Source organism: Schistocerca piceifrons, chromosome 7 (genome assembly GCF_021461385.2).
Source record: "Schistocerca piceifrons isolate TAMUIC-IGC-003096 chromosome 7, iqSchPice1.1, whole genome shotgun sequence".
NCBI classification, from domain to species: Eukaryota; Metazoa; Arthropoda; class Insecta; order Orthoptera; family Acrididae; genus Schistocerca; species Schistocerca piceifrons.
The window spans coordinates 321,422,543-321,440,904 of record NC_060144.1 but is presented as its reverse complement, the minus strand read 5'-3'; the positions used below and the strand labels follow the sequence as shown (position 1 = coordinate 321,440,904).

Genomic DNA, 18,362 nt, shown 5'->3' with positions numbered 1-18,362 from the left:
ACACATTTTTTTGAGAGTGGATATACTGACTTTCTGTGCATGAGTGCTTGTGTGAGTGTGTGTGTGTGTGTGTGTGTGTGTGTGAGAGAGAGAGAGAGAGAGAGAGAGAGAGAGAGAGAGTGAGTGTGTGTAACAGGAATCATTCTTATTATTGTGATGAACTAGTCAGCAGTTTTTCTTGGTACCACCTTCCATTGCCGTGTTATAGATGGCTGTAAATGCTAGATACTCTTCTTAAATGGATCCAACGATGAGCAATTACAATGTCATTTCATGTAAATTAAAACAAAATTTAAAGTACTAAGATTCAATTGCTTGGAAAGATATATAGAAATGTCAATGCTTCAAATTTCTTTTGTAGGTAGTCCACACGCAGCAGAATTAGCGTTCATCTTCCACAGAAACAACAGTGCTGTAGAATGGGAACCAGGGACGGTAGAAGGCGACCTTACCCAAAGAATGGTGAACAGCTGGAGCAGTTTCATCAAATATGGGTATGTTTACGCCAAAGACGAGAAAAAAACCAAACCCATAAAACCATGTCCACTAGTATGTAGCTGAAAGATGAGTGTTCTTTTGATGAACCCTGTTGAACAAATGCAAGTTCAAACACTGTCGACTTGCGTAATACGAGGGTAATCCCGAAAGTAAGGTCTCCTATTTTTTTTAAGTACATAGACCTGTTTATTTCTACAATGGTTTACATCAGTTTACAGCTTTAACATTTAGCTATTTTTCGACATAATCATCATTTCTGTCGATGCATTTTTGTAGACGCTGTGGCAGTTTTTGTATGCTCTTGTCATACCAGCTAGCCGCCATGCTGCTCAGAATGTTATGAACCTCTCCTTTCATATCGTCGTCGGAGCTGAATCGCTGGGACCACAGTGAACACTGAAAGGTACTGTGAGACTCTGGGAAAACTCAAACGGTCAATTCAGAACCGGAGAAGAGGAATGTTGAGCAAGGGCGTACACATTCTCAATGACAACGCTCGCCCACACATCGCTCGGCAAACCGTTGCTCTCCTGCAACAGTTTTAGTGGAACATAATCACCCATTCACACTATATTCCTGACTTGGCGCCCAGTGACTATCACCTGTTCCCTAGGTTAAAAGAACCCTTGGCCGGAAAGTGATTCAGCTCCGACGACGAGGTGAAGAAAAAGGTTCATAACTTTCTGAACAGCATGGCGGCTAGCTGGTATGACTTGAGCATACAAAAACTGCCACAGCTTCTACAAAAATACATCGACAAAAATGGTGATTATGTCGAAAAATAGCTAAATGTTAAAGCTGTAAGCTGATGTAAACCATTGTAGAAATAAGCAGGTCTATGTACTTACAAAAAATAGGAGACCTTACTTTTGGGATTACCCACGTAGTTACCGAAATCTGTCTATTTAATTCTAGTTTAATATTCACGTCATGTATTCTGAATTTTGAGAGGAAATCGGTTTCCAAATAGTGCAGTTAAAGTATTTGAGAAGGGATGTGGTTATTCACAGATTAACGAGTGCAAATGTAGCGGCAAGCTTCTAACAGTTAAAAGTTGCTCCACAACTAGTGTAGCGTGTCTACTACTGCTAGCAGTTTGAAATGTCATTTATACTTTACAAAAACTGTTTCGCAGTTACTTGAAATTTTCTAGTCTTTTCTTTATAGAGCTTTATGTCCGTATAGTAAAAACATCTTCATGCGTTCATAGAATGAAGGCTTTCACGACCGGATGACATAGCTGCTGGTAATGTCTTCATCAGAAGCATAATGATGTTTCGTCTCCTGTCACAACTGAATGGAGAAAGACGTCACCTTCATTATCGTAACGCAAGAGAAGTTCCTGGCAAATTTCGAGTCTGTGCGCTTTCATTTCAGGAGTCAGCATCTGGGGTACCCATCGTGCACAGATCTTCCGATAGCCAAGCAAAGCAATAGTGTGACCCACACGTTCTTGTGGAATGCCGATTGTGCTTGCAATTTCTCTCTGAGTGATACGACGATCGTCCTGAATCAATCTGTCAACATTTTGCTTGTGAAACTCGATGGTTGCTGTCACAGGTCGTCCAACTCTTTGTTTGTCACGCAGGTCAGATGTTCCCGCCTCAACATCTTTAAACTTACTCGCCCAGCGACGCACAGTAGTCACATAAACACAATCGCCATAAACTGCTTTCACTCTCTAATGAATCTCCTTGGGGTGACAACTTCTGCTGTCAAGAACTCCCTGACTGCACGTTGCTGAAATAGCATTGACTGACAGTCTGCGCAAGGTTCCATAATTTACACTGTAACAACACAACCGTTCAATGCTAAGGCTTACGGCCAACTGAAACTGTAGAGAAGTGGCTACGGAACAAGCCAGTACCTGCCGCAAACCAATGCTGCCAACTGATGAAGAGTTACGAATGTCGAAGCATTATTTTTCAGTCAACCCTCGTATAAAATCAGGTCACTGCTTACCGTAGACTATGTAGTCAAAATTTAATAACAGTTCATGTCACAGGTACAGTTTGCTTCTCCGTACATGTTATGCGTGTAATGAATGGAAAAAGAACGGTATATGGATTGAGAAGTACAATTTCGTAGTTTACACACTTCACCCGAAAGATATTATTTCTGATTCTGTTTCTGCAACTATTTTCCTCTCAAAATTGAGTTCTGTTGAACGAATCTATGCGCTAATCAGTTTCTGATAGTGAGACTAGTGTAATGTTTCAGAGATCCAAACTACGCTAACGACAGCGTCGTGTGGGAGCCTTTCAGTGTGTCGTCGACAAACTACTTGCACATCACGACCGACTACGAGCTGAGGCAGAACAAAGACCAGGGGCGCATGAACTTCTGGCACGAGAACATTCCTATGTAAAAGGAAGACCTGATAGTTTCCTGCACTCAACGAGTTCGTCCGAAAGATCACCAACTGATGACTCTTATCTTCTTCACAATGGGAGATGCGAATGATAGATTTTCCAAACGTTACATTATTCTCTAAAACTGTTTCAGATAATGTGGCTTGCTAAGAACATATTGTGAATAAAAATTAAATTACTGTAGTATGGGATTTTATTGTTTTTGTATTAGCTTCCTTTAGTAGTAAATTGAGAGTTTTGTTTTGTGCTAATATTTTGCTGTCGTGCACGTTTCAGAGGATTTACCATCCTCGCTGTACCATATACTCAACTTCAAAACTTGACTGAAAATCAATGTAGATTTACAACAGTGTAGGGAACTAGGCAAGCTATAATTATATTAGACAAAATATTCCAAAGTTTTGTGGAATCTATTGACGAAGGAATTACTTTCGACTGTGTGGTCTAAAACGGAATAGATTCTGAACTGCTTTACATTGGCTCATAGAGACAGGAAAATAACACACCTACTGCAGAAACTAGGTTAAAAGGCCTGTGTTTAGCCTAGGTGCAGCTTTCCTCCTTACAATTCAACACCTACGATGAAGTTATAAGAAATAAATGTGAAGAAACGTGTGATGAAATAGCAGTTTTAGACAGGATAAACATATAGGTTCTTAAATTTGCAGACAAATTAACAATTATAGCTGAATAAAATTAAATTTTGAGAAGGCTATAGGTTGCAAATATAACAGATTTTCAGAAATATGTAACATGAAAATATATAAACAAATGTGATATTTTCGTTGGTAACTCACAGTCAGTTTCCGTACAGAACTCCTTATACTAAAACAGCATAAGACAAAAAGAAGAAACTATTGACACCAAACGACATTAGTACTTACATCAAGAAACGACTTATAAAATAGTGCAATTAATTTGAAGCATTGGGCCTCGTTCACAAATACGAGTTGTAGGAGTCCTGAGAAGAAAAGTCTGCATTGCCTCTAACACAAATTTATTGATACGTTTTGGAGGTGGCTCGTGATGATCCGTACCATAAACTGCAATTAGTAACACGGAACTAAGAGGGTGTCGCAGACTACGTTATAAGGTGAAGAAAGGATATACTGTGAAAATCAATGTTGGCATGAGAAAGATCAAGCAGCAACAGAGGTCCCTTTAGGTGACTTGTGTCTTGCCTAACGACCTCTCCTCTCACCCATTTGTTTATAGGCCTACAGAGAAACTGAAAATGACATGGCCAACGAAGACATATAGAACCGAAGGGGTAACGACTGCGGTTTACTGATTACTTATTCAAGGCACTCTACGGATGCGAATATTACGTAAATATTTATTTCATGCCACAGATTTGACAACTATTTCACACTGAATCTTCAGCTTCAACGAATCACTGAAAAAGTAAGGAACCACAAGAGTGCATGGTGTCTGCGTAAGCCGTGATAACTTCCTATAGCCGACTAAACTAAATCGTACCGCGCAAACACTACTGTTAACAGGATCCGTTTCTGATGTACAGAGCGGTAAATTTTCTTATTTTGCAATAGGCTTACAGCCTTTGAAGGAATTAATAAACAACAGGACCACAAAATCATTGCCGTGCGGGATTAGCCGAACGGTCTCGGGCGCTGCAGTCATGGACTGTGCAGCTGGTCCCGGCGGAGGTTCGGGTCATCCCTCGGGCATGGGTGTGTGTGTTTGTCCACAGGATAATTTAGGTTAAGTAGCGTGTAAGCTTAGGGACTGATGACCTTATCAGTTAAGTCCCATAAGATTTCAGACACATTTTTGAACGCAAAATCATTACATGTGTGAATCCTCCCAACCAGCTAAGCACAATCCAGTTTTTCTACAAGAGTTTATTTGAAAGTCATGAATATTAATAACGCATCAAGCAGTGAGCACGTAAAATGTATATGGCAGTTGTTTTACGGACACTGACGATAGTGGTTTCACTGTGCAAGTTTTTAGTGTCTCGCCGTGTGACACGTTAGGGGCACCCGATTGAGTATGCTCCTTACATGTTAGAAGTATGGACTTTCAGTACGTGGTTAGTCATCTTACCCCGCTCGTTTACCTTACAACGCTCGTTACCTTCATTTGATCACGAGAGAAGCGAAATCTTTTGGTGTAAAACGATTTTTTTTTCGTTTAGAAAGAAAAAATGCATCAGGTGTCCTAGTATTTTGTTGATCACAGTATTACAGTGTATTTCTTTCCAGCTTAATATGTCAAATCTCCTCAACAAATAACAACTTCCATAAAACGAAAGAATTTGCTTTCCTGTGATTATTCTCACTGTTTTGTATGACTGTATTTTATTGTTACGTACACGTTGTTGTCTTCGGATATACGAGGTTTTTTCGACACTTTATTGATACCATATTTGCAGTTTTAAATGGGAAACCTCTGTCGGAGATAAAGAGAAACTTATTCGGAATGAACTGCATTTAGACTTTCCGTCGCTTCCTTTGTTTACCTCATTTCGGCTGATATTCTGAAGGTCTCTTCTGAAGCTGTTTATTGTGACATCATTGAATGTTTTGTGTTTCTATTTTAGACTGCACTTTTGAACTATCACATCGTCTATTGTGTGTAGCTGACCATCAGTATCTGAGACTGCTTTTTAAATTGAACAAACGTAAACTTAGTACTCACAAATAAAAATGTGACAAAAAGGTTCATCCACCCTGCACACTTCTTTCCCAGGTATATTGCTGACGTTACATGGAAAATATTAAGAAGTTTTTCTGTATGTTATTTCTTTCCAAACTCCTTAAAGTTGACAACTAAAACGCCACTCTATGTTGAACACTATCACATTAACTTCTAATCTCTCTAAAACTCCTGAAAATATTCCGTAGGGAGTGTGCGAAGTGTGATAACTGTAGGTGTGTTGCTAGCTAGTGTCCTTTCTCAATCGGATCGTGTGTATAAATTTGAATATGGTTATTTTGTACATAAAAAGTAATGAATGATCTTTCTTCAGCCAAGATATTGTTATACAAATAGCCGATTTAGATATTTTTATGTTCCATTCTGAAATGTTTCGCTGATTATTTCATTGATTACCAAAAATTAACACAAGGTCTTGTGCTTGCATCTTTCGTGAAGTGTCTGACTGGCTCATTAAGACGGTTACTTTTTTTTCACAGACATAAGAATGGATAAAATTTTCTTTAGGTTCTGATCAAAGAGATTTTTATGTATACGGCGTCAGCCTGCTAAAGTATTTATCGTGCTACTACCTGTTTTGATCGTAAGTAATCATCTTGCAGACTTTAGAAATTTAAGTCTGCCAGAAGAGACGTATGGTCGAAACAGACAGCACTACAATACATATTTTAGCAAGTTGTCGTCTTATACATATAAGTGTCTTTGAAAGCTGTTTATAACCCCATTGTGCTTTTGGAGTAGTAAGATGCTAATTTATAGTTTTTAATAGCCTACACTAGCCATAGAATGTTAACAGTATTCAATTTCCTAATTAATTTAAACAAACAATAAAACTGACTTCTTTCCGCACCATATATCTGGTGTACCTAGACTGGAGATCGAACTTCCATGTCTATGTAGGTACGAGAATTTAGAGACGATATGACATAATGAGTGTTTGCTCGCTAGCGATATTTGCATGCGTACAAAATGAAGGAACAAGTGTGGGAGTTTACAAATTAAAGCTATCGAGCTCTGATACTTTAGAAGCTTGTTGCGGAAAGAGAAGACATGGGCTAGCTGAATAAAGCCAATTTATACAAATTGAATGTGATATGTACAATTCCACTAGTTGTCAAAGTTTCATCAGAGAATATACCTGGTAAACGTGGCACTGAAAATCGAAGCTATTCTTTCATTGCACATATCAAAGGCATTCAAGGTGTTTCTTCAAGATTTATCTGATTTCTAAGACTATATCCTATGCAATATCCTATCCAGTTAGAATATAAAGTTTTTATTTTTCAATGGAGTTCAGTTTTCATTTATATTTCACAGAAGTTGAATGTCTCATCCAAGTGACTTAAGGCACATATGTAGATGACAGTAAACTTGGTTGCATACTTTTCCAAGCATGTACCTAGTTACTGCATTCACGTTTGCTGTCACACAGCGTCGCAGTTGACATAAACTGAATTTCACGGGACTTTTTCCCCCCTCCCGTCCTGTCTGTCGTGACAGTAATGCTCTGGTGCTGTCAGTTATCGGATATTTTGTTACGGAGATTCGAGTTTAAGCTTTAATTAAAAACGAATGAATACGCCTGTTGCAAAATGACTTATACTTGCTGTAACAAGTGACAGTTGTACTGCACATGCTGGATTCTGCCAAAGTTTCGATATTACAGCGTATACGCATACATATCCTGTAAAAGAGAGTGATGTGATGCCAACTGTCCATCGCAATGGATGTAGACAGATGGATATTAAAAACAAAGGTCACCCATACAGTTGCAAGCCAGCACCCAGCATTATACTCTGAAATAGCTATGTAACCTCCTGTACATCGTCTGACGATGAGCCTGAAAAAAATTCGAAAACAGCTTCAGGGAAGAAATAACTGCTTCAGAAAATGGACTGGTTGCAGTTTTCTGTATTTGCTAATCTTGTTGTAATGTCAGGAGTGCTGAAAATACTGTTGGTGTCTCACGACTTACTAAAGAGACAAACAAGCGTGAAACAATGAGCAGTGAATGTCAACAAGAAAACGGCCTACAATACTGAGGACTGACCGTTCTCCACACAAAATTTAAAATGGTACATATCTCAACAACTATTTTCTTTCCGAACACGCGTTTTTACAGGACGTGTTTTTTACACGCTTCGCTCTGTTTGAGTGTTCCAAAATTTCTCGAAATTTGTCTCAATCACTTGCTCTGGAACTTAAGGGTGCATCCTACTCTGAAGTCTTCGAGTAGATTCAGGTGACAAGTAACTGTGTAACTTCATATTTTTTGCAAGGAAACAATATTAATTACTACAAATAATTTTCATAAAAAATACTTGAATAGTTAGTGTGTGATCTTTGTATGAGAGAACGCAGATGTAGGGCTGGGAATATGAAAAAAACTGGGCACTTCATTTAGCATGGAAACATACTTACTATATCATGCTGGACTACAAACGACAAATCACCGCTGGGACATCCACATCTAAAAACTTTAAATAAGAAACTGTGGGTCAGAACCTGAAATGAAACTCAGACTGGCATTGTGATTAAATGTTGTTTTCAAACTAAACGCATTAAAATGTATTTTGCAGTGAGCAGAACATAATAAAGAATATCACAGCATTCAACTCTTTAAGAAGCTAGTATATCTCTCCAGAAATCCATCCGTTCCTTGAGGACGTCCTGACGTGTTGTAAACTCCAGTTGCATATCCAGATAGTTGGAAGCATTCGCCGTCAACGTTTCCCACACCACTGGACTTCCGGATGGCGCCGGATCACTGGAACACGAAAAACAGCCGTGTGATATATTGTACATACCTGTGGGAGGTAAAACGTACAATGACGCTACTCTCCTTGAACTTCGACGTATGCACTTAATTCTTAAGTGTGTCGGAACGGAAACGAAATTTTTTACGGTACGGCATAATGCAATGATTAACAGTATCATAACAGTATCATTCTTACCACGAAAGAGGCAGAATCTGATTATCTGAGAGTACATTGGATGCTGTGGGATTAAAGGAAGACACCTCGCATTGTGAAGTCGTATTCTTGCCACAAGCAGCAATGGAAGTTCAATATCTGCTGTGTAGAGTAAGAATCGCTAGGTGTTTAATAGCTTGCCCTTCTGGTGTTCGTGGCAATAATTCCTGACCATGGATTCAACGTTCAGAGGATTCAGGGAAGGACCGTTATTTTTTGCTATTATCTATGGTACTAAGAATGCGATACCATCAAATCACGATGAGCTCTTACGAATACATTCAAATAATAGTGTTATTGACAACTATTCGCAGAAGACTTCGGGAAGGCGGCATGCAATTTAGCCGTACCACTTTCATCCAGTCACAACAGAAAGGTTTTTCAAATGGCTCTTAACATGTACACTGGACTAAGGTCGATGACAAACGTTATTCTACTGGGTGAGTCTGTTTCATTAGCAAAGCTAACGTGTTTTTATCTAGTGAGAAGTTTGTCAAACATCTGTAAAAAGAATGTGTCGACCACGCAGTGAACGTATGTTGCTGATTTGGTTCATGCTGAGGATGTAGAAGATGGCATCCCTGTACAAAAGACAGGCATCACGGAAACATCTCAAGTCGCTGTAGATAACATTTTATTTCCAGGGAACTAGTCATGGTTTGACAGTGTAGCAAGTATAAGGAAGGTTTCTAGGGGGCAAATACATGACTCTTTTTACTTTCAGAATCTGTCATATACACATGTGTCTGTTATACATTTTCCAGCGGTCATCTTGTGCAAAATCGAGAGCCTATTACAGTGTTAAGTGTACTGTCTATACGAAATCGTACGATAAACTTGGTAAGTTTATTGTACAGACTTTTGCACTTGGTGGCTGCTGGATTGCATGTAATACAATAGAAGCACGTATATGGAACAGACTTTGACACCTAAGAACCTCCCTTACAGGCGATGTAGTATTAAGCCATGACTTGCAGGTTTCTGCTTACCAGAGATTAGTTATCTGAAAATACGTACTCAGTACAGTAGAACTTGGTGGTTCCACGATGCCCTTCTTTAAATAGATTCAATCTGTGCAAAACTGTCTACAGAAAAGGTTTCTGTATGTCGACAGAACTTCGACAGCACAGCGTTCGTCTAGCAGGTGAATATATTCAGCATCAAACACTTCAGCGCTAGAAATTATCAGCATGATCCCCTACATTAATGTCATAGGGCACGTCTGGAATGATCCCATGAGACATGTTGTTCTCACATTCGTTCTCCAAACGCCCTTGCCGGAGAGCAGTTTTATATGACGTTGCTCATTCACATCTTACGGAAGTTGCTGGTAGCATCATTGCTGTGTTGGTACTCCCGTTAATCACACATCATATTAGAACTACTTGTGCTGTAGTAGACTGGTATGGTTTTTTATACTTTTTAAAGCTTTTATGTATGAACACGTGGTCTTTGACTGAACTGGGCTCTGATACTGGATTCATAATGTGTCTTGACGTAGTCCATCTATATCACAATCGACAAAAAAATCTTAGATTTGTCACTATTATTCAGAGTTGTTCCTTTTTTCATATAAAGCTGTACCGGTACCACATTGTTTGAAAGACATCAACAAATACAGTCTCACTATGCATCCACTGGACATATCTGGAGTTCCTATGATGAAATCATTCCACTATTCAGAGTATAGTAGGTTTCACTCAATCACAACGCTCTCAAGTTCACACTTTTAATTTATGAAGAAACTGATAATGACCACGTACTGAAATCAACTAATAGTGTAGGATAAAATATTGGTAAAAAGAGTCATTGATTTTTAACGTTCTGAGCAGTCCAATATGGTGAAAAGGCTATAACCATAAAAATGCAAAGCTTCATTGCTTGTAGAACAGCCTCCAGTTAAATGTCGACGTCTGATTGACAAATCTTAATGCTTAAAATACATCCAGATTGTAAACTTTCCATTTTTCAGAGACAGTAAATCAGAATATTAGTTTCGAAAATATAGATTATTCTACTGTGTGCACACGAGGCCATACCAACTCTTTCGATAATTTCTTTCTGCATCCATCGAGTCGTTGTCTACAGCTGCCCCAAATAAAACACGTACAGCAACAGTAGTACAACTTCATTGTTCATCTGAAGTATTTTATTTCCATGTTTTGGTCATAGATAATTTTAGTATTACAGTAATGGATTTTTTGGTCAACACTCAAAGATGCCCTTCTAGCGTTTCACATTAGTTGTGAAATTTTATTTGCACTAAAAGCAAACATCAAAATGTCACCTAAGCAAAGGTGGTATACGTATGTTTCAGTAGCACAGTTTCCGCAGTTCAAAGACCTGAAAATTTCCACTTGGACTGATAAGAATGATTTGGGTGATAAAATGATGTTATTCCCTATCCTGGTTCCTCATCTATTTCTGAGTTTTCCACTGCCATGCCGATGTTAAATGGAAGCATTTTACTGACGCATACATTCTTCAGTGTACAAATGTTTCTCAAGGGCATTGTCCTTTATGGAGAGATAGTGGATACATAGAAAAGTTTTTGCCTCGCGAAGTACCACAATTACGCCATTTTCCCAGTTTTCTAGAACTGTATTCCTTAAGTAATTCAACAAGTTCTTCGCGTATTATTTAACTTTCTGCATTTCTATTGCAGCACCAGCATCTAATCATCACATCGTTATTGCTCTTGTTTCAGATTCATTTCTTAAACAACACAATGTTGCTAGCTACGTCATCTTAAGAAATGGAATGTGACGTTTAGCCAGCACTAGTTTCTACTTGTTTTCTCCATACCATTTCACTATTTTCAATTGTTTCTTTTATGCAAATTGACGTTGTTTTCTCACATACTCTCGAATCTATTTACGCATAATTTAGATTAAACCAACACATTCTCTAACATTCCTTCTATCATTTGTTGGAAATGTTGCCTGTTTCACTGCTGCCTTGTTCCACTTGAGATTTTCGTTTCTTTAACTTTTTTCATATCTGAAATATCTTTCTTGTTTGCATAATAATCTTTGTTAAATAATATCCTCTTTCAGCTATGTATACCTACATTTACTTTGAAGCTTCGTGTAGTAAAATTCCCTTGTTTTATAAATTATCATAGTATACATTTCTGATTTGCTGCTTGATGAGTGTTCGTTACAAGATTTTTATTTATTTTTGCTCCAGTTCTTATGTGAGTAAGATCATTTAAAACTGTAAAATTGTTTAGGGTCATCACATACTATACAATTTCTTTGTTGTTTGCTACAATATAGTCACTTTTATTTTAATTCCATTTGATTCTTATCATGGACATTTACTACTCGTTTCCTTGTGGAAGAATGTATTAAAGGGAAATACGCTAGACGTCGGCAGAACTGTGCTCATTGCAGTTTCAACCCAGACGTGCGTGCTTCTAAATTACAAACCCCTTTAACACAGTGCCGAATTCGCATCGCAATCAGTTTTTATGTCATTAATGATATGTTTAGACCAGATATGAACTCTTATTCTTTTCCACACCGTTATTCAGCCGGCCTCACAGTTTCAATTCTAACCGTATCTCGTCTCCTACCTTCCAAACTTCACAGAAGCTCTACTGCAGACCTTGAAGGACTAAAACTCCTGGAAGAAAGGATATTGCGGGGACATGGCTGAGCCACAGCCTGGGGATGTTTCCACAGTCAAATTTTCGCTTGAAGCGGAATGCTTTGCCATTCATGGGCATGTGCTGTGCCATCTGAGCTACTCAGGGACGGCTCACGACCCTTCTCACAGCTTTAATTCCGCCAGTACTTCGTCTCCTATCTTCCAAACTTCACAGAAGCCCTCCTGCAGACCTTTTAAAACTAGCCCTCCTGGAAAGAAGGATACTGCGGAGACATGGCTTAGATGGTAGAGCACTAGACCGCAAAAGACAATGATCCTGAGTTCGAGTCTCGGTCCGGCACATAGTTTTAATCTGTCAGGAAGTTTCACATTAGCGCACACTCCACTGCAGAGTGAAAATTTCATCTTGGATAGTAACTGTGGTTCACAAGTTTCGGTCAATTAGTCTAATAGTCTGCAATATCTCTCTTCCTGAAAAAGGGGAAATTTGAAAAACTTATGATTAGCGGGCATCCTGTCCACATTCACTGATTGGTGTGTTACTACATGCCACACGATGCAAATGTTTGGGATATGAATCGTGACCTGTCAATAGGTGCACCACATCTCGAGTAAGAGAAGTGTTGCACAGTTTGGGGCTGTTCTCGATGATTGGCAACATGCAGTACTTCTAGTGTTCCAGTCAGACTGCCATTCATCTAACTTGCAGGCTTGTAAACGTCTTTTATCAGTAATATGAGTGATGTGACCTCGTACGCTCAATCACATTGCCCACGCCCCAACCAATGCAGCACTGCCCTGTAACGTACAACGACATCCATCGGACGTATCCCGTGAATCACCAAAAAGGCCTCCACCAGTACAGTGCGCAAGAAGCCGGTGAGCCTCAGAAGCACGCTCCAGTGAACTGGGGGCAGTATTGTTTCGCAGCTTCCTTGTCGAAGGCGATGCCTCCAGACTCTGACAGGGAAGCCCGCAACGATGTAGAAGATAGCTTCGTGATATAATCGCACCACAAGCAACGGCAGTTTATAATCAGCAGTGTCAGTACGGGCAGTAGTATTCATAATATTAGCCGATTTCTGAGTACCAGCTTTTATATTTCCTAGGAAGCTTCTTTTCTCGTCTAGAAGAACACTTAAATACCTACAAATACTGCTGCGTTTTGCAGGGTTTCCATGAAGCCTCAAAAAAGGATTTCTGGGGAGAGAAAGTCTTCCCTTCCGTTTGTTGTCCTTGCACCAATGCAGCAGCTGAGCGAGGCACATCATTCGTCATTGCCTCAAGTCTCGCTTGGAGTCTGCAGACACAACTACTAGAATGTCATCTGCGTGTACAACAACACGTTCAGTGGCGTCTGCTCGTCTGACAGATATAGTAGGGTTCAATACTAAGATCCCAAAACAACGGACCACTTATGAAGTCTTGTGGACAGCCCATGGAAATCTTTTTGTTTATAGTGCTCTGCCCCGCAAGTCACTGGATGTGACGTCCGCTACAATAATCTACAAATCTCTTATATAGACGTTACAGTCACGGGTGAAGGGATTCCCATCGTCATTTTCTGCCGGATTGGGTGAAAAGTTATGGTGTACGTGTCTTCATCACCAAATTTTACGTCGATGTTCTGGGTTAAGTTCCAAAATTCACTGGAGTATTGAGGCATGAGATACTTGATGGTGATCTGCTTTCGATAACCCCTCCAATGAAAGTGTTACTTTCGGCGACCCTCGTGGTGGTGTCCGAGACGATTAAGTTATGTGCCGACATGACTTTTCAATCTCTCCCTTCTTTTTCACGACAATCAACAACGTTAACTCCATACCGTACAGCCGACCGCTGTGGCCGAGCGGTTCTAGGCGCTTCAGTCCGGAACCGCCGTGCTGCTACGGTCACAGATTCGAATCCTGCCTCCGGCATCAATGTGTGTGATGTCCTTAGGTTAGTTAGGTTTAAGTAGTTCTAAGTTTAGGGGACTGATGATCTCGGATGTTAAGCCCCATAGTGCTTAGCGCCATTTGAACCATACCATACACACACTCATACCAAACGCAAATCGGGAACATTACCTTCAAAATGCCTTACATGTAGTCTTTCCAAGTAGTCAAATTAGGAAAAACACAGGCTTGGACTAGGCCCTGAGATACAAGGGTAAATAAAATTACCTGTTTATATGTCAGCTCATCTCTCTAGAATATGTCATACACATAACTGAGATCAACAGAGAGAACCAAAGATTTCAAATCAATAAAAGTTGTTAGTGAAGGCATTTGTTCAAAACACGGCTGCCAGAATGTCTTCTAAACTATCTGATCATTTCACTTGTTACTACAAATACGTTCCGTTTCCAGTGACTAAGCATCATTATTATTGATTATTATGCGGTTACTGGTATACAATTTATGATATATTCGGGATAATACACTACTGACCATTAATATTTCTACACCAAGAAGAAATGCAGATGATATTAATTGGGCAAATATATTAGAACTGACATGTGATTACATTTTCATGTAATTTGGGTGCATAGATCCTGAGAAATCAGTACCCAGAACAACCACCTCTGGCCGTAATAACGAAAACAAAATTCATATGAACATTTACAATGCCAATGCAACTTCTCTTTTGATAACTTGTATACAAGCCTATACTTATTTCTACCCTGATCAGGAGACCTCACTAACTGTGAGGCCATTTTCTATAATGGCCTTCGGCTGTGCGTCTGAGGTATGACTTGTGAGGTTAATTTATTGAGGTTCTAATAATTGTACCACAACGGCCTATTACGACTTTGCCTAAAATCAAAGTACCTATAACAACAAAGTGTTGTTTTCCACCAACAGAAGAAGCATCCACTGTGATAAGAAACGAATCGCTTCTCTTTTTATACCCACGGCGGCGCATAGGAGTTGCGTCACCATCTGGCACATGTCCAAGCCGGCCAGGCACGTCCTGGCCCGCACGCGGCCTTGAGGATGTTGCGCAAGACCGAAATCGCGGAATCGTGCCACTAGTAATACTAGGTGGCAACGATTGACTTTCTAATGGGGCTCCCACAGGGTTTTCGCTGGCAGCGGGTGCCCCTGCAGTTCCGAATAGGTACGCTGGCACGGGCGACAGTGACACTTCCCATCCGTCGTTAAATTCAGATTGAGTCAAACGGAGCTTGGATGGCGTGTACAGGTACAGTTGCCCATGCAGCTTCAACACGATACCACAGATCATCAAGAGTGGTGACTGGCGTATTGTGACAAGACAGTTGCTCGGCCACCAATGACCAGACGTTTTCAGTTGGTGAGAGATCTGGAGAATGTGCTGACCAGGTCTGCAGACGAACATTTTCTGTATCCAGAAAGGCCCGTACAGGACCTGCAACATGTGGTCGTGCATTATCCTGCTGAAATGTAGTGTTTCACAGGGATCTAATGATGGGTAGAGCCACGAGTCGCAACACATCTGAAATGTAACGTCTACTGTTCAAAGTGCCGTCAATGCGAGCAAGAGGTGACCGAGACGTGTAACCTTGGCACCACATACCAACACGCCGGGTGATACGCCAGTATGGCGATGACGAATACACGCTTCCAATGTGTGTTCACCGCGATGTCGCCAAACACGGATGCGACCATCACGATGCAGTAAACAGAACATGGATTCATCCGAAAAATGACGTTTTGCCATTCGTGCACCCTGGTTCGTCGTTGAGTACACCATCGCATGCGCTCCTGGTTGTGATGCAGCGTCGAGGGTAATCGCAGCCATGGTCTCCGAGCTGATAGACCATGCTGCTGCAAACGTCGTCGAACTGTTCGTGCAGATGGTTGTTGTCTTGCAAAGGTCCGCATCTGTTGGCTCAGGGATCAAGATGTGGCTGCACAAGCCATTACAGTCATGCGGATAAGATGCCTGTCATCTCGACTGCTAGTGATACAAGGCAGTTGGGATCCAGCACGGCGTTGCGTATTACCCTCCTCAACCCATCGATTCCATATTCTGCTAACAGTCACTGGATCTCGACCAACGCGAGCAGCAATGTCGCGATACGATAAACGGCAATCGCGATAGGCTACAATCCGACCTTTATCAAAGTCGGAAACGTGATGGTACGCATTTCTCCTCCTCACACGGGGCATCACAACAACGTTTCACCAGGCAACGCCGGTCAATTGCTGTTTGTGTATGAGAAATCGGTTGGAAACTTTCCTCGTGTCGGCACGTTGTAGGTGTCGCCACGGGCGCCAACCTTGTGTGAGTGCTCTGAAAAGCTAATCATTTGCATATCACAGCATCTTTTTCCTGTCGGTTAAATTTCGCGTGTGTAGCACGTCATCTTCGTGGTGCAGCAATTTTAATGGCCAGTAGTGTATTTAAATACCACTAGTTAACAAACTTTTCAAGTCATTATTGATTTAGGAATCCATTGCTCGACAAAATTAAATAAGTAGAATTCTTATTGTCATGCCTTACCTGTATTTGGGGAAATTGGTCCACAGAGTTGTCAACAGGTCTGCCACCTGCCCATCGTTGGTATTGGGATCCGTGTCTGGTCCCGATGAGTTGCTCGGAAAGAGATACGGAGTTTCCCCTGCATGCTTCATACCTGCAAACATTCGTACAACAAACATAGGTGGGAATATACTAGGCAGCTTTCCGTGGCCAGAGCCATTTGACATGAAAGTTTTCTGGTGTTGCAGTAGGGAGCGTGTGCATGACAGTGTGGAGCATGCTTGTGCTTTTACCGAACCAAATATCAATTCTTCGTTTACTAATGAACATCACACTTCATTGTAAGAGGAATTTCACTACAGCTGGCCACAACACGGTTCAACATCCAGGTATGTTTAATCAACACTGGCACTAAGAAAACAAATGTTCCGTCTTACAAGTGACAGTAAAAATATTTTTCTGTAATCTTTCATGCACATTATAAAAAAACCAAGACTCAACCATATATATACTACTAGTTAACAAACACAGTACTGCCCAAGTATTCATTTTGCCAATTTTCTATTAGAAAAGAAAGCAAAAGATGAACTGTGTTAATAGTGTTGATTTTAATTCCCTTTTGTGTTATATGTAAGATTTTCATTGTGTTTTGGAAGGAATCGAAATCTTTATACACTCACATACAGACACTGATAAAACATTAAACGAACAAACGGACCTAAAACATAAATAGTTTCTAAATCACTTTACTGAAATCTTACAGCTCGATTCGGGCTAGTTGTAATAAAACAAAAACAGAGAAATATACACATTACAAAAACGTAACAAAGATTATAATACTACTCCATAGATAATTAACAAATGAATAAATAAATCGTAATCATACAGCATCGCTGGATTAGTTGTAAACCACAATAATACACTCCTGGAAATGGAAAAAAGAACACATTGACACCGGTGTGTCAGACCCACCATACTTGCTCTGGACACTGCGAGAGGGCTGTACAAGCAATGATCACACGCACGGAACAGCGGACACACCAGGAACCGCGGTGTTGGCCGTCGAATGGCGCTAGCTGCGCAGCATTTGTGCACCGCCGCCGTCAGTGTCAGCCAGTTTCCCGTGGCATACGGAGCTCCATCGCAGTCTTTAACACTGGTAGCATGCCGCGACAGCGTGGACGTGAACCGTATGTGCAGTTGACGGACTTTGAGCGAGGGCGTATAGTGGGCATGCGGGAGGCCGGGTGGACGTACCGCCGAATTGCTCAACACGTGGGGCGTGAGGTCTCCACAGTACATCGATGTTGACGCCAGTGGTCGGCGGAAGGTGCACGTGCCCGTCGACCTGGGACCGGACCGCAGCGACGCACGGATGCACGCCAAGACCGTAGGATCCTACGCAGTGCCGTAGGGGACCGCGCCGCCACTTCCCAGCAAATTAGGGACACTGTTGCTCCTGGGGTATCGGCGAGGACCATTCGCAACCGTCTCCATGAAGCTGGGCTACGGTCCCGCACACCGTTAGGCCGTCTTCCGCTCACGCCCCAACGTCGTGCAGCCCGCCTCCAGTGGTGTCGCGACAGGCGTGAATGGAGGGACGAATGGAGACGTGTCGTCTTCAGCGATGAGAGTCGCTTCTGCCTTGGTGCCAATGATGGTCGTATGCGTGTTTGGCGCCGTGCAGGTGAGCGCCACAATCAGGACTGCATACGACCGAGGCACACAGGGCCAACACCCGGCATCATGGTGTGGGGAGCGATCTCCTACACTGGCCGTA

The 18,362-nt window shown here is 41.1% G+C and overlaps 1 protein-coding gene and 1 long non-coding RNA gene across 2 annotated transcripts in view; one reads left to right on the top strand and one right to left on the bottom strand.

The window, feature by feature from the left end:
• LOC124805187 (acetylcholinesterase-like) overlaps window positions 1-3,053 on the top strand; it is a 116,318-nt gene extending 113,265 nt beyond the window's left edge. Inside the window, exons 9-10 of the mRNA XM_047265680.1 lie at window positions 362-494; window positions 2,719-3,053. Of these exons, the coding sequence (XP_047121636.1) occupies window positions 362-494; window positions 2,719-2,866 (281 nt within the window). The 3' untranslated portion in view covers window positions 2,867-3,053. The remainder of the gene's footprint in view (window positions 1-361; window positions 495-2,718) is intronic.
• A 5,035-nt stretch (window positions 3,054-8,088) lies between these two features.
• LOC124804694 lies at window positions 8,089-16,653 on the bottom strand. Its single transcript, XR_007017369.1, has 2 exons — window positions 16,604-16,653; window positions 8,089-8,316 (listed from the first exon to the last, which is right to left on the bottom strand). It is a non-coding gene; the product is annotated as an uncharacterized LOC124804694 (long non-coding RNA).
• Between the last annotated feature and the right edge of the window lie 1,709 nt (window positions 16,654-18,362).